General features: G+C 30.8%; 1 protein-coding gene across 3 annotated transcripts in view; it reads left to right on the forward strand.

Annotated features, from left to right (window-relative positions):
* Window positions 1-16,895, forward strand: part of LOC113399937 (slit homolog 1 protein) — a 67,839-nt gene extending 50,944 nt beyond the window's left edge. For all 3 annotated transcript variants that reach the window (XM_064215494.1, XM_026639245.2, XM_026639246.2), the window contains exons 3-11: window positions 3,762-3,945; window positions 4,952-5,120; window positions 5,478-5,587; window positions 6,993-7,105; window positions 7,698-7,834; window positions 8,194-8,346; window positions 8,414-8,594; window positions 13,571-13,710; window positions 13,981-16,895. In XM_064215494.1, coding sequence (XP_064071564.1) covers window positions 3,772-3,945; window positions 4,952-5,120; window positions 5,478-5,587; window positions 6,993-7,105; window positions 7,698-7,834; window positions 8,194-8,346; window positions 8,414-8,594; window positions 13,571-13,710; window positions 13,981-14,246 — 1,443 coding nt within the window. In that variant the 5' untranslated portion in view covers window positions 3,762-3,771 and the 3' untranslated portion in view covers window positions 14,247-16,895. The remainder of the gene's footprint in view (window positions 1-3,761; window positions 3,946-4,951; window positions 5,121-5,477; window positions 5,588-6,992; window positions 7,106-7,697; window positions 7,835-8,193; window positions 8,347-8,413; window positions 8,595-13,570; window positions 13,711-13,980) is intronic.
* Window positions 16,896-17,694: the final 799 nt, after the last annotated feature.

A 17,694-nucleotide genomic window follows, 5' to 3' on the forward strand; every position in this document is an offset into this window, starting at 1 on the left:
TTTTTTGAAAGAAATGTTTCGCTCATAGTTTCATAGTAGTTTACTGTATGTAAAACTGAGCATTTACAATTTTATATATCTATTGTTCTTTGTATGCGAATTTTTAAAAACTTCTATAGCAGTTGAAATATAAAAATCATGAATTTTACAATAGAGGTGATTGTAGCAATAATTTACAGTTTTAGACTAAAATATATAGGGCAAATATAAATATATATATGCAATTTGCCGGTTTAAAAAAAAGAACAATGTGTTTATCATAAATTCAAGAGGAATAAAAATAATAATATCGATGGTGACTCAACTCCTTACTAATATAATTCTATTAAATGAATTGTAATCAATGACAAAAAATCCTTGTCGTTCTAATAATTCCGCAAAGCTTTTGATTAGGTTACTATTTAAAAGATGGCTTTTCAACGAATGAAATACCTACATAAATGATGATTTTTCGTAATTGGAATAAATTATTATCTACTTGAGTTTTAAAAATAAGTAAATGTTATGAAAATGTAAAAGCATTTTCTCTACAACTGAAATGAATACATTTGCAACACAAGCCGAGCTCAGAGGCTTGTTAAACGCTTTGCTATCATTTCCATTTTGTTATTTAACACAACTTATATGACTAATGTTATTTTAGTTTTTTTTTTGTACGATAAGGTGCAAGGGACAAAACATTTTAGGTCATGGGTTGATGGCCCAATAATTAACAATGTAATGAGTGGTTTATATTTATTGTAGCACCTGTGTATATTGATGACAGTGACCACTGGTGCTGGTGATCAGCCAATCGCTTATTGAATTAAAAATGTTAACAAATAAACTATTGTCAATAAACAGAAAGTTGTCTGGACTACCCTCAATATCTTCGTTAATGGACAATAATTAAAGAGACACAAAATATCTAGAAAAGAGAAATATTCGAGTTAAATAATTAATTTTCAATGTTTTGATAAAGGTGAATTTATAGATTTAATAATAAAATATAATGCATAAACATTGAAAGTAATTAACATAAATTATGATTCAAATAGCTGGTACCTGAAACCTTGAGCTGTTTCGTGTTTCGAACCGACCTTCGTGGCACCGGAAGTCGGTATAGCGGGCACTAGAGCTATAATAATATAGTACTGTGTTGAATCAAACATAAAAGAGGTTTGAGATTGGCATCTTGAGAATGACTTCCAAAATTTTGCTTTATAAAATGTGATATGCGTTTTATAAAAAGTACTTCTTTGGGCGGGATGCGTTTTTCTACATATACAAATCAAAATATACCATATACTTACAAAACATTTAGGACATTAATTATATATATAAACATTTTACGACATTAAATTTAATTTCAGAACCAGTTCAGAATGTTTTCAGTAATTACACAGTTTCATAAATTACAGAATAAAATGTTTCGAAACTCTGTAATTAATCTTTTTCATGAATGACAAATATTACGTTTCTGCAGTTCTTAGTACGTTTTCTTTTTTAATTTTCAAATACTCGAAATATATATTTTTCATAATTAAATTGATACAACTACATAATTTTTAAACATAATTTTATTTAAAAGTATATAATCGTATTAATTCTTCCAACATGAGTTACTTAGAAATATTATTAGGACGTGAAATATAAAATTAAAATAACAAAATGTTATATGAGTAACGTCCGGTTACTAAAACGGATGGTAGAATTGTCAACGAGGCGTAATTCAAAAGCGTCGTATAAAAACATTTCACAAGCTATGAAATGTGTGACGTAAAAACTCATAGGAACGACTGTAATTGATCGTTACTTGTTATTAAAAAATGATCGTTAAATGGTAAAAAATATTAAATACATGAAATCAATATTATCTAATAAAACTTTTAAATTATAAAGAATGTTTTACTCAATGCGCAATTATATATACATATATCCGTGAATCAATTTTTCCGCCACGACGATTATCTGTCAATGTTAGTGTTGCCAGATTAAAAAGATAATATTATAATTATTAATATACAAAGTGACAGATACGCGTCTGTAATATACAAATAATAATTAAATAATTCATATAATATTTAATATCAAGCATTATATTCTAATGAATGAATATTTTTATTAATATAAGAATTATTAACATTAAGTCCATAAATATATACAAATACGAATTCCACGAGGCTCAGCAAGATCAGGGACGTCGATGGTGGCAATAGCTCTTTTTATTGTGTCATTAAGAGAACCATGGCGAAAAAGCCTACCTGAACTCTTTGGACGAGAGACCATGTAAACCGAAAGAGTGCACCTCCTTTCCACACGGGCATCTGTGCTCAAAGCACAGCGGTGTTCCCAGTCGGAGACCAATTGATTTGCGGAAACATTTATCATCTAAAAGTGTACCAAGATTTTTAGAGGCTAATGAATTCAACCAGTGACTTGAGTTAAATCTTGTGCCAACTTTGTTGTGTAACGTGGACCAATGGCGAATCCCAAAGTTTTTATTTTGTAACTTCCTTAGGGATATCATCATTAGGGCACTTTACCTTCCAGGTCTCTATCGCCTCAGTATGACTGATATATACTGATTATATTCTAATTGAGTCTTTAATTTTATCTTACCGTTCCGGATTCGGTTGGTTAAAACCGGATTTAAATTTAGTCGCATTATTTGAATCATAATAATATGCAAGGTTTAATAAAAACATCTAAAAAACCAGTTCTTTAATCTACCGCCGAGCGAGAAGGTAAAATTCAATTTTCTGTAATGCGAAATTATGAGTAAAAGCATAATACACCTATTTCGTTACGAAAGTTTAAGTCCCTTGGGTAAAACAAGTTTTTGTGAAATGGATGTTCATGAATGCTTTTTGTATTTTTGTTACACAATACAAAAATTCGCCTACGGAAATATTTTTGGACTTCTTTTAAAAGATAAATGTTTCCAGTTTATAAGAAATATCTGCCTTTGAAAATATGAAGTGTTCGTAATTACTTTAAAGAATATTTAAGTTTGTTTTCACAATCACGAAAATCGCGTTACGTAACTGTAATATATTTTTTTTCTTTTCAAAAGAACTAAAATAAAAGTAAGTTCTAATTTACCTCATCCTTGGCTGTTCATTCACTCATTCATTCAAATCACAATATAAACTTAATGTTTTCTATTATATCAGTATGTTTTCATTATTCCGCAACATATTTGACACAAGGCCCCTTTAACCTTTTCTTTTCCTTTTTCACTCGGTTCTTATTTTAAATTTGAACACGAACTATTTATTCTACCGTTAAAAGATAAAATGAATGAGTTCCCTCACGGTTTGAAGTATGAGAGTGTTGAATTGTAATAATATGACTATGGTACGAAAGGGACAGTAAACAACTGAAAAGCAATTTTCCTTTTGGTCAAGTGTCTTGAACCCAGAGGTTGAAAAAGGTTGGGCCGATAAAAAAAAGATATTGGGGTCTTTGTCGAAAAATGTACAATAACAGCCTAAAGTCTAGAAGTTGGAAGTGTGTACACTCCCGCGCCTAGGGAAACATGTAAAGCCCTTGGTCCTGCTCCTGAACTCTTCCAGTCGTATCGGATTAGCCATCCCATTGGATTATGGGAGTCACGGAATAGAGATTGCACCTATTTTTGTGCACTACAATATATCCTGAGTAGGATGGTCTCCCTCGAGATTGGTCGCCAGAATGAAATCAACTGAAAAATATCATAGCAATAAGTTACGTGCGACTCTTTTATAAAATTATGTAATTAAATACAAGTATCTTTCCAGATATTCCAAGATGGTGCCACGTTGGTTACTTTTCTGCTGTGTGGTGTTGCTCGCGAGGCCGGTCCACCCTCAGGGCGCTCAGCAGTGCCCACCGCAGAACACTATCACTCCCTGCAGCTGTACCGTTAAAAAGAACGGCCTTGATATCTTATGCGAGTTTACTGAGCAACAACATATACAAAAGGTGAATGATTTGTTTATGCTCAATAATATAATTGTAAATTTGCAGTAATTTATAGTTCCGAGCTCTATTTAAGATGTTCAATCTTCAGCATGACAGACAGTGGAAGAGAAGTCGAAGACCTGTCAGTAATTAATAATTAATGGAATCACAATAATGGATCTAGCTCTGAGGAGCTCGGAGCGTAATCACAGAACAATTAATCGTACTGATCGGATTACGTGTTCGGACACACAACTTTGTCTGTCACTTTGTCGCACAAATATTTATGGGTCTTCAAGTGGAGCCATATATTTAGTAACGTTTACAACTCGCTATGCCAAGTAGAATTTCGTTTAACTAATTATGTTCTAATTTTCGTTTTTTTTATATATTTGGTAAGCTAACGGGGACTACTATCCATAGACATTGGTGCTGTAAGATTAAAGAAATTTAAGCTACCGACCTTGGGAACTGTGAGGTTATGTCCCTTGTGCCTGTAGTTACACTGGCTCGATAACTCTTCATCAACCAGAACACAACAATGCCTGGCGATAGAATTTCTGATGAGTGGGTGGTAACTACTCAAACCTTTATACAATATAAATTAAATTATACTTTTATTTTTGGTTGATTATTTTTATATAATTGTTCCTTTTCATCTCAAGCCTAGTCTTTAAATTAACATTTTAATAAAATACTTATTAGTTTACCAACTAAAATAAGGCTTTAAACAAAATAAAAAAAACTTACTTAATTGAGGAAAAAAGAAACAGGGGCGAAGACGCGTGATGGGAATTTGTAATTTGTTGTTTGTTCTTTTATATTTCGAAAAAATAAAAATTAATTGTAATAAAAAAAAAACACATTTCCAATTTTTGAATTGCTTGTTTAGCAAAATTAAAGGGATCGTTTAAATATTTATAATGATGCCGATATTTTTTTTAAAAGATTAGGTCTGTAAATATGCTTTCTGTAAAATGTTTATGAATTTAAATGTACTCTTAAATAACTTTATTCTTTCTTATAGGCAATGAACACACTTCGATCGAAGCCCATGATCATATTCTACTTAAAGCTGCGTCATAATAACCTAGCGAAGTTACCTTCGTATATATTTCTGAGCCTTGACATCCGTCATCTTACTGTACACAACAGTAGCTTAGCCGTTATAGAAGATTCTTCGTTAAGTTCCATTGGTAAGTAACAGTTGATATTTTTTCTCGTTAATCAAGTGTGAACCCTGAAAACTCTGTAAATTGCAAAAATACACATTTAGTACATATTTTTTCAATTAATCTTCCCTATTGTCGTTTGATAATAATTAATAAAAATAAAGGCTTGTATATCGCTTAACTTTCAGATTTGGCAGTTAGTAAAATAGTTATTATTTTTCCCGACTGAATTAAAATTATTATTCAAATTATAAATTTGAATTTAGTAACCAGAAAATTTTATATAGACAGATAATATAAAAACGTATTTATTAAATTCAATTCGAGAAGGTTTCAAACGGAGTTGTCTTCACTTTTAATTAAAACTTATAACACTTTCAGGGAATAAACTGACGCAACTCGACGTGTCTCAAAACAATCTCGCGACGATACCGACCTCATCTTTCACGCATCTTAATCATTTACTTATACTCAACATGAATCACAATAAGGTAAGTTTATACAACGTGGGTAAACGTACTCTTTAATTTTGATTTTTAATATATTTATAGTTATTTAAAACAGTCTCAATTATAATTTTTATATATTAAGTAGAAAACGATTATTTTAATACAGCGGTCAGTCCAGTGGTTAGTATATGTGAATATTAATCGATGTTTGCGGGTTCAAATCCAGGAAAACACCACTATTTTTCATGTAAATTGTGTTTATAATTGATCTCGGTGAAGGGAAACATCAAAAGGGATCCTGATTGTTTCGGATGAAAACCATCTATAAACCAGGAGCCAGCTCCGAAAATGGACTTTTCATAAGCTGGACAGCTGTAGGACATAGACATATCGATATTTTTTTATCTTTATTATATTAATAATTATTTAAATACAAAAACAAATTGAATATACTAAAACTATTACAAGAGTTTATACTTTATAAATTAATCTTGAAAATTCGGGGTTAAAGAGAACCTACCTTTTTTTATGTCGCATATAATATATATGTCACTCAGACTATAAACTGAAATATATTCTTGTTTTATCGTATGTGAACATATTTATTATCTTTCCACGTTTTTAGCATGACACGATTTGGCACTCGATTGCTTCTTTGGCATTTTATAAAGTGTTTTATCTAATTTGGCAACGTCTTACAATTGGTACAATAGCCAAAGTTATTTTAATTTTTTTCTTATTGTATTTTTCGAACGTATGTCGTATTTATTGAAAAAAATACATATACAAATTAAAAATCAAATGATTTTCGGTCTGTACTAAATCAGTGCACTTCTTTGGTTTCAATTAACTTCTCTGTGGTATAAAATATTTAATATATCTTTAACATTATTGTTATTGACAGTTAAATATTCAATAAAATTATTTATCGAGAAAGATTTCATTGGTCAAATCAAATAGCGCGCGCTTCTCCAGCTTCCCGTTACAAAATTCCGTCCCTTTACACGAAATCAGTCAGTAATCAAATTGCGGATCAGATTGTAGAATTGTAGGGAAACAATTACATCTCAAATAAGATTGCAAAATTTAAGTCTCTCATATGAAATTAATGGAAATGTTCTTATGGTGATACCTTGTAACTTGTACTAAGCCATTGCATCATTGAATTGTTTATTAATTTGTTATTGTTTTTACTAACTAACTGTATGAGTGTCTTAAGTTTAATATATCAATTTATTTTATTTTAAATTATATATGTTCCGTGGCAACTGTCTATTTATGTCGTGGTTACCTCTAATATGACAACTGTTAGATATTGACTGCACTTTAAAATTGTTTATTATGTTTTAATAACTGTCATGTTGGTAATCCTAAAATAAATAATAAATAAAATAAGTGTTACAAACGTTCTTAAAAACTGAAAGTCTTATAAATACCTTCTTTTAAGGTGACAGCGATACATAACAGGGCTTTCTTGGGTCTCGACACTTTGGAGATCCTGACATTGTACGAAAATAGAATATCGGTTGTCGACGGCGAGGCTTTTAAGGGCTTGGAAAAGTAAGTGGAATACATTTTTAATTGATTTTCCGCTTTATTCGAACCTTTTCTCATCTTGGAATAGCTTGAGAATAAATTTAAGTTGTTTAATAAAAGTGTGATGAAATTATACAGGGATTGATTGATTTTACTCGAGAAATTTCCAAATCTACTTTAAGTTAACATTTTGCACTCAGGGTGTATGTATGTCTTTCTTTTTTTTTTTAATTCTATAATCTTTTTAAATTGGCTTTTTTTTTAAATTACAATTCATTATACTTTATACATCCGTGGTCGAGTAGTGTGTACACCGGTTTTCATAGGTACGCAACTCCGAGGTCCCAGGTTCGATTACCAGCCGGGTCGACGTAGATAAAGTTCATTAGTTTTCTATGTTGTCTTGGGTCTGGGTGTTTGTGGTACCGTCGTTACTTCTGATTTTCCATAACACAAGTGCTTTAGCTACTTATATTGGGATCAGAGTAATGTATGTGATGTTGTCCAATATTTATTTATTTATTATTTATTATACATTAAAAGTTACTTATTACGATTTTCAAAATAAAAATTATCACAATTATAAGTTTAATTCACGATTAAAATATATTTTTAGGAAATTAAAGCGCTTAAATCTGGGCGGGAACGAACTGACAGCCGTACCGCAGAAAGCTCTTGCGTTACTCGAGAATTTGAAGAAACTTGAAATGCAGGAGAACCGCATTACTACTATAACTGAAGGAGACTTTGCAGGTATAACTTATGTCACCATTTATGATATGTATAATATTACAACGAAGATTTTTTACTTAGTAATAGTATAAAATACAAATATTATAAAATATTAATAACCTAATCTATTTATATTTCTAAATAATTTTGATTTACAAGGTAAAATTTAGTTTAGTTTTGTTTGTATATTTTACATAAATTCTTAAAGTTGCGTATTTACTTTTGATAAACAAATTTTATACAAGCACATATGTTTAAATTTAGTTTAAAGCACCGTTGCGTAAAACCATACGTTACAATTTTTTTTTTAAATCGATATCACATGTTTTTATTAATTTAGGTATCGATAGTTTGAGTTTTTAATGTGTTTTTTTTTATAGGATTGCGGAATTTGGATTCATTGGGATTGGCACATAATCAACTGCGGGAGGTACCTGCTAATGTGTTTTCGCATTTGATATTCCTTAACTCTTTAGAGCTAGAAGGCAATCAAATCCAACGTATAGACGAAAAGGCTTTTTCTGGACTGGAAGGTAAACATACATAAACATAAACATAATTATTATCATTACAAGATATGATAAAAAATATGTCTTATAGAAAACCTGCAATACCTACGTCTCGGTGACAACCGTCTCCACGAGATACCATCCGAGGCTCTCCGACCTTTGCATCGCTTGCGTCACTTGGATCTACGCTCAAATAATATCACATACATAAGCGAGGATGCCTTTACTGGCTACGGAGATTCCATAACCTTCCTGAATTTGCAGAAGAATATGTAAGTAAAAAAATTAAATATTTCTTGACACGTAAACGTTGTCTTAAGTAACACAAACTAGTTCTAAATTAGAAATTTGAGTCATGTTGTCAGTATGTATATTATCCTTCGATAAACTATAACCCCATTTTATAAAATATCATATTCATGTTTAACCGATCACACCTCTTTATTTTGTCAGACTATAGGTACGGTAGACTTAACATTCAGTTCGTTATATTCAATTAGACATCATATAATTTAAATAAGACTATTATATTAATGAATAAAAAACAGTTATAATTGTTTGCTGTATGACATTAGCTTCAATTTATTTGCTAAACAAATGATATTTTTAAAAATTTTAAACGTTTAGTCTACTTATAAGTTTTTAATGTATGTGTATGCTGTTTAATCAATTCGCTTCTTCATCATCGGTATCAAAACAAATTGCAAACAATGAGTGGATCTGACTTAAAATTTGACTGACATTCAAACAGAAAAAGTTACAAAGTGGGGGACACCCAGTTAGAACCAAGTTGTTTTCGTTGCTATATTATATAAAAGTAAAAAAAAAACAACAAAGTTTGCGAATAAGTTTATATAATATATAAGAGTGTATTAAAATAGGAAAAAACAGAGAGAAACGCTTTTTCCAGTTTTAGACGATTTCTACCAGTTCACTCGAGTGTATGCCGCGTAGAAGAACTTCGTTCCAATAAATGAAAAACGCGGTTGCCATCCTCGTATAGGCGTCGTCACTCGAAATGATTACATTCATACATTCAAAATCAGTAGCGAGATAAGGAACATTCATATTAAATTTTTAACAAAAATGAGAAATAATATTTTGTATATATTATTTTAAACGATACAATGTAATTTTATAGATTTTAAAGAAAATATTCGAATATTACGTTACAAGCAACGATTCGTTGAACGTTGCGGGCTTATTATTAATTCTGTTGCGTAGCACATTGTCGGTATTAATTGAGATTAATTTTCGGAGTTACTTCAGCTTCTCTTCGACTGTATTGCCCTTTAAACGTTTAACTTGATTAATCGTGAGAAATTATTCGTTTAATATTCTGTCTTAAGTGACGTTGTCCGTATTGAATCGAAAATTATTAATTGATTCATGTCGAGAATATATTTAAAGCATCGTGTATACACATACAGTCACTTTTATATATGCGATATATATATATATATAAAGTAACTGTTATGTGATAAATAATATGAATTCGAAGAGTAAAGTATGTAATTTTGCCGTTTCATAGATTCAAGTCAATTGTAAAAAATACATTGTTAAAGAAGACATATTATTCCATACAAGATTATATTGATGATAAAAAAGCGTGGAGTTAATGCTTGTCGACTTCCAGGCAGGAGACATAACATACATATATAATTGTATTTAACTAACATGACTGTATTTTTAGATATTGAAAAAAGTAACTACTGAGTTTCTTGCCGGTTCTTCTTGGTAGAATCTACATTCCGAACCGGTGGCTCTTTAAATAGTTTGTTAAATGACGATTCAAAAGTGCTTGTAAAAGCCTACTTGAATAAAGTATATTTTGATTTTTAAAATATTTTGTTAATAATTAATCTTAAAATGAAAATGAATCAATCAATTGAGTGGTTACACGTAGTGAATTAGATAATAGGTATATAGGTTATTGTTAAATACTAACTAAAGAATGGTGTACACATTCACAAGATAGTATCTAACCTCGCGGGATATTATGGGACACGAGTGTGTGAGAGAGTTTAAACGCTGACAACTTCCAAACTCAGTATTCATAATTAAAATAATTAAATAATTATTTTATAGGTCCCACTTGATGGTGGGGCTTTTTAAGTGCTTTTGGGTATATTTGGGTCGTATATTCTACGCCCAAACAGTAATACTTTGTAATATTGTAATTCAGTTTGAGCCAGTTTAACTACAGGCACAAGGGACGATGTAAGGAATGGTTTAATTTTCAATGACAATGATTTCAAATCGACAATGTGCCCAGTGGTAACCATTTACCATCAGCTGGCCCACTTAGATGACCATCTGTGTGTATAAAAAAAAGAGTTTTCGTCCCAGGACTGATTTTCATAATAATAAAGATAACACAACGGTGAATGTCTGAATGTCAAGATAACACGACGGTGAATGTCGTGTTATCAGTGAATGAATGAATGAACTATTGTATGAATGTTCAATATTACTATTCTGAAACAAAAATAAAATCAATTAAAAAAAAGAAAACCCTTAACAAATCCTTAATATACCCTTGTTAGTTTACCACGTTTAACCATTAAAATTGTATAACCAAAACGTCAGCTTATTTAGTTTGATAGAACGGATTTATAATCTATTTATAAGGTTTGTTCCACATACACTTCACCGAATTGAAAAAAAAATTATTGACACAACAAATAAAATAAGACCTCTTTTAAAAAATAAGTTTTATTTTTCTGTAAATTGTAATGCTTAAAGCTTCGGTTTTTTGTGTGCCCAGTTTACATGTTTATTTTGTATTCTTGTCGCATTTTCTTCGTAACAGCGGTGCAATACATACAGAGTAGAAATTTTGTGTTACAAAATGACAAGTTCAAGTGAATGTCAGTGAAAATATAGTTCAGAATGTTAAATTATTTATTGCTAGTTGTCGCCCGAGACTTCGCTCCGGTTTTAGGGGTTGATATAAAAAGTAGCCTATGTCTGTCTTCTTTGGAATTTAGCTTTTTCTTTTTCTATTTTAACTATTTTTTTTAAATAAGGAGGTTATCAATTTGAGTGTATTTATTGTTACATCCGTCATTTATGAACTGATTCGGATAATTTTTGCTTTGTTTACTAGCCGTTTTTCCAATACCCGTTTGATTTCGTTTAAATTTAAAGAAAAATTTAAAGTCGGATTTGAAATCAAAATTAACAAAACAATAGTTTAACTGACAAAAACAAAATCTAATCTTTAATCAAAATGGAAATGTTACGCTTGATTATTGATCGTCAAAAAGCTACCAATTTTTATTATTTTTTTTTCATTTTAATATAATGAATGAAAATATAATTTTTATTATTATATATTGTTAATAGCCTGGAGGCGATCATCTCATACCCAACGTGTGTAATCAACTAAAATACTACTAAGCCAATATACATACAACTATTACAGAAAATGCAATATGCTTCGGAGAAGGTTCTAGTTTATAATTTATTAAATAAATAACGACGTTTCGCAGTTTCGTCCGCTTTAAATGAAGACCACTGACGCAACATGCGTGAATTTTCATGTGTATAAATAAATAAAAAAGGAAGTCAAGAAAACTGAGACAAGAAACGTGATATAAAAATTCGCTGTCCACATATTTTCGTCTTGTGCCCAAAGCGGAACGTCCTAGCACCTTGCCAATGTATTGATTCGACTGTCGTTACATTATATACGATCTTAGTGAGAGTATGTGTCACGGTTGTTCTAAACATATACCAATTCGACTTTAATTTGTTTCCTTCACAAACAATTAAATTCACATTCTCCTAGATAGCTTTCGCAACCAGTAACCGATAGAGTAAACTTTGAACTGTGTTTATAGAAACTGTTATCTTTCCATAATTTAAAGTTATAGAAATTAATTCCAATAAGAAAATGACGATGCACGATTTGATCCAAAATAATAAGTATTCGTTTCTTTTTATTCGGCGAGGTAAAAAAAATAAAATCGATTTGAGTGATCCAAGCCGAGATGGCCCAGTGGTTAGAACGCGTGCATCTTAACCGATGGTTTCGGGTTCAAACCCAGGCATTTGTGTTTATAATTCATCTCGTGCTCAGCGGTGAAGGAAAACATCGTGAGGAAACCTGCATGTGTCTAATTTCAACGAAATTCTACCACATGTGTATTCCGCCAACCCGCATTGGAGCAGCGTGGTGGAATATGCTCCAAACCTTCTCCTCAAAGGGAGAGGAGGCCTTTCGCCCAGCAGTGGGAAATTTACAGGCTGCTAATGCTAATGATCCAATCTTAATGACAGGAATTTTAAAAAACGATTCTAAATCAGTGATAACCATATGTATTTCAGGAATTATAATGAACGTTTGTCTAATGTCAAATCACTGTTTTTTTTTTTAAATATATTTACGCTACTATACAGAGCGTTGAACGCCGAATGTCATCGTTTTTCACCATCAACACGAGACAGACATAAATGATTGAATATCCAATTCCTTTTCATAATCCAAACCAAGTTTTGAATCCAGGACCTTGGGATCTGCTTCCAACAAGGCAGTGCCATATCGATCATAAAAAACAAAACAATAGAGTTCTTCTTTTAAAAAAAAAAAAACAAAGAGGTAAAATCACTTCAGCTTGAATTAACTGAGCAGGCAAATTGATTACACTGTGAAGCATTGTTGATTTAGATTGCTAGTTCGAATAGAATTGCTAGTCAGCTAACATTGACGTAATACATACCTACCCGAGGGGAGTAGGTTTGTTTAACCAATTATCAGTTTTGTACAGTTTATTTGATCGACATTATTGATATAATGTGTGTATTATAATGTGTTTGTCGGTTATTTCGATGGTAGATTTACGCAAAACCAGATGTTGTTTACGTTTCGTTTTACGTAAACTCGCTAAAAGACCTTAACTTAGTTATTTTTTCTACGAAGTCAATTGTAGAAACGGTAACACATTTTTTAGATACTATAGTTCTTGATACAATCATGTGGTTCGGGCAGATTGCAATGGATCTAGAGTCGTCGGTGACGTAAGATCCGACAAAGGAATCCTAATTACGTAAGCAACTCAACCACCCGTAAGGTTGTGAAGATCCATCATTAAGAGCGTTCCCATGTGGGATCCCGATCGTATAATTCTGAGAAATCCATTTGATGCCGTCCTGAAAAAAAATTTGTCTAGAGTGTGTAGAAATATAATTTCAAAGCATCCGAATTACAGAGCATAATAAGGAATCTTTCAATTATATTTAACAGGGTTCACCAATTGCCCACAATGGGTTTTGATAACTTAAACTCGCTGGAGACGCTTAATCTGCAGAACAATAAACTGCAGCACATCCCCGAAGAGATCATGGAGCCGATTCTCGATACACTTCGAGTTGTTGACATTATGGGTAAGCTGGAATGATTACATAATTATGTTTTAAATTTTAATTGATTAAATATATCTACCAGAGTAATCAGTTCTGGTAGCTATTTTGCAATCATTGGTTTGTGTATTTAGGTGCTTATGTAACAGTTGTTATCTGTTAGACTTGAAGAAAAAAATATCTCATTTCTCTTTTCCTTAAAAAAGTAATGTATTTTTTATCTTGTTACACTTAAATATTAACAAATGATTTGACTTTAATAATAGTGTTTAAATTAGATTCAATTTCATTTAGATAATCCATTGATTTGTGACTGCGATCTCGCGTGGTATGAATCTTGGCTTTCTGGACTCCGCGACCGAGATGACGAGATGATGCAGAAAAAACGAACGATTTGCACTATGGTCAGTGAGCACCGGGAGTATAGCGTCGCTAAAATACCCCTCGAGAAGATGAACTGCAAAAGGAAACCTGGCTACGGAAGACCTTCGAGCGCCGACAACACTTGCCCGATGATGGTAACCAATTTTGTCTTCCTCGCCATCGTTAGATGGCTCTAGATAAATTGGCTTACCGACACTATATTCTAGATCCATCACCAAATGGTTCTAAGAGTGCAAACCCTTTTAGTTTCCCTATTAAGTTCAACGAAAGGTCTGTCGGGTTAACTGTGGCCGGATGCCTCGATACGATTTTTCGTTCTTTATATTCATTTGTAACGTGATGAATTTGTAAAAACTAAACATATCAATTTGGGCTGAAGAAAAATTAGTAGAATTTTGGAATGAATTTGTGATAAGGATGATTTCAGATGTGAGATACACTAGGTATTTTAATTAGAATACCTTTGAGGTAGGTATGCCTTACTTTAGAGTATTGCCAGCCAGATATAGGCGAAAGTGGAATAGTAGTTTGGAGTATCTGAAAGAGTCGTCTTTAGAACTTTGTCATTAACGAGCTGAACAATCTTGAGCGCGTCAGAAGCGTAAATGTTTCTGAAACTGACCTAATATTAATATAAACTTTTAATATTTTTTATCATTTACCCCTCGCCTTTACTATGTAATTCTACTCGTATTTATAATGTTCTAGTAAGCTTTTACGCATTTACCCTGTTGACTGTTCAATGTTTATCTCTATATTCGTAAGAATGCAGGGCTCTTATATATAATTTAGGATTATAATTATATTTAAAATTCTAATGTGTTTCCATATATTTCCTTGGAATAATTCTACCTCTTGTTTATGAATTATGTTAGTTTAATTATTACAAATGATATTACTGACGCTATGCGTTAGATGGAGCCCTTGGATGTTCGTTGTAGATTAGTAATAAATAGTTAAGTGTTAGATATAAGGAAATATGCAGTTGAATAGTTTTATTTTTTAATTTATATTTTTATATAATTTATTATTGTTTAGCTCGGCTTTAGAATAGTTACAATTGATTTTAAGGTATGAAATTATTTTAAATTAAAAATTAAGTTTGCATGGCCGAGTTTTTTTGATAATTTTAATATTGATAGTCTTTACATAAAGGCATGGTATGATCCTTAGTTATTTCGTTTATAGTTAAATGAGTTATATGATATTTTGTATAGATTTTATTAAAATTTATCAATAGGGTAATAAATGTGACTCTAAGCTGTTTGCTATATGCTTAATCACGTTTTTGTTTTGCTTTTTTAATTTCACTTTGACGCAAACGCTCAATTTTTATTCAGAAATCACACGGTAACGATGTAGTCCATTCTTGTAGCGTTCGTTTTATCTTATAACCTTATTATATTTAATATTATAATGAATGTGTGATCATAATAATTATTTAAGTGATAAATGTAACCAAAAACATATCCCCTAGTCTGAATTACATAAGTATATTTAAGTATGTTCGTATGATATACAAATGTTGCGAATAAAATTGAAGCTTTCTATGTGATAACCTTCTGTAATAAATTATTAAAATATATCGAAATGATAAAAAATATACCTTTCAAACCTCGATCTTTTAGAATGTTTGTAATGTATGTTTCTATAAAAATGTTTAACGCGTGTAGGACGCGAGATTGAATACCTATTTTGTATTCTTTAACACGCGTTTACATATTTTATAAATAAATATAATTATATGTGGTTATAATATGGACATGTCTATTGCAGTTTATAAATGGTATTTATTCACTAGGAATAAGTATTTATTGCACTATATGTAATCGATTACGCACTCATATTTATATCGTATTAATAGCACGAAAAATGGTCGGAGTCGAAAAACCTGATAACTTAAGGACACCTCACCATCTCATGATGAGTATTATAAATGCTATGTTAGAAATATATTCATATACTATCATTATTTAAAAAAAATATAAATGTTGTAATTATTGTCTATGTAATTTCATTTAGTGATTGGTCGCGAGTCAAAACGCAGTTTAATCATAGTTTAACGGATGATGCGAATTATTTTTGATGACATCAAATTTATGACGACAGATCATTATTGTTACGATCTAATAAATATTTGAATAAATAGAACCGTTATTCTTCATCAAATCAGTTAATAACGTTGATATATTTAAGATATGACTGTGCTTTGAATCGTATTCAATCTGCTAATCAAGTTTACTAACTATACTCTTAATATATTTATGGTTATAGGACGCAAGTTAAATATACCTAATCGATTAATGAATAAATTGATTGCTATGAGTCTTATAGAAATATATAAATCGAACCAACATCAAACATATCGGAAGGATACAAGGTGAGAGTTACGCATAAAGCAATCTTCACACCAAAACCTAACAATGCATATCAAATTAGGATTAAGACATTTAATGTAAACTGTTGTGCATTTTAATGTTCTTCATATTTACTGTTATTAATCGTTGTTGTGTATTCTGGAAGCTTGGTGATTCGATGTTTTCATCCGTATATCTTAGGTGTTGTCTGTGAATGAAAAGTATCGAATTCGCGGTGTGTTAATGGGAGTGACCGGTACGTAGTTTCGGTGAGCAATAATTTTTGTATGTAAAAATAATGTTTCAATGATACTCCTCCTTTTAATCTTTGATGTTGTTGATATAAATTTAAAAGAAGTGTTCATAAAGTTTATAGTCACATTTATTATTTAAGTTAAATCTAATATTGAATTTTCGCTGTAAAGTTGTATCAAATTTTGATTTTAATAAAAATATAAATACGATTGATGTTGCGTTTTATTTAAAACATAAAAAAAAACCAAATTATTGGGTTATTTAAATGTTAGTATTTGACTTTGATATGATCTTTAATTTTAATTGGGGAAATAAACAGAAATTTGTATAAAATATTAATAATAATACCAATAAAGTGTCCACTAAAATGATGAGTAATATTTGCGGTGAGCATAGGGTTATGAAGATCAAGAAAAACATTAACGGTTTCTCAATAGTGGTAGGTGAATTCCACTGATCGTATATTCTAAAGCTAGGCAGCATTACTTAGTATTGCTGTGTTGCAGTTTGAAGGGTGAGTAAGCCAGTGTAACTATAGGCACAAACAACATACCATCTTAGTTTGGATCCAAGGTTGGTAGCATATGTTAAAATTGTATCAATAATGTTAAGAAGGAAGCTGGTATTTTTTATCGTAATTTGTACAAACAATTATGATAAAGCAATTCCTATCTATAATAAGAGGTTAATTTTGTTTGTTTGTATGTATGAAGTAATCTTTGGAACTAAGGATCTAATTCTAAAATAAAATTCACTAAATACATGCGAATATCGGGATGGTTTGGTGGTTTGTTATATAAAAAGGAATGTAGTTTAAGATCGAACGCCTAAGCGTATATATTTAATAAAATATTTTTCTTAAAGAAGAATAATTAAGATATAAAGATATTATAAAGTAAATCTTTGCTTCTCACGTTCAAGTTTAGAATTAATATAGAATGAAGAAAATTTACGCTTTATAAAATTGGTATAATTAACCGATATTCTTTCTCTACGCTCAAGCTTCCCACAT

Source organism: Vanessa tameamea, chromosome 8, assembly GCF_037043105.1.
Source record: "Vanessa tameamea isolate UH-Manoa-2023 chromosome 8, ilVanTame1 primary haplotype, whole genome shotgun sequence".
In the NCBI taxonomy this organism is placed as follows: Eukaryota; Metazoa; Arthropoda; class Insecta; order Lepidoptera; family Nymphalidae; genus Vanessa; species Vanessa tameamea.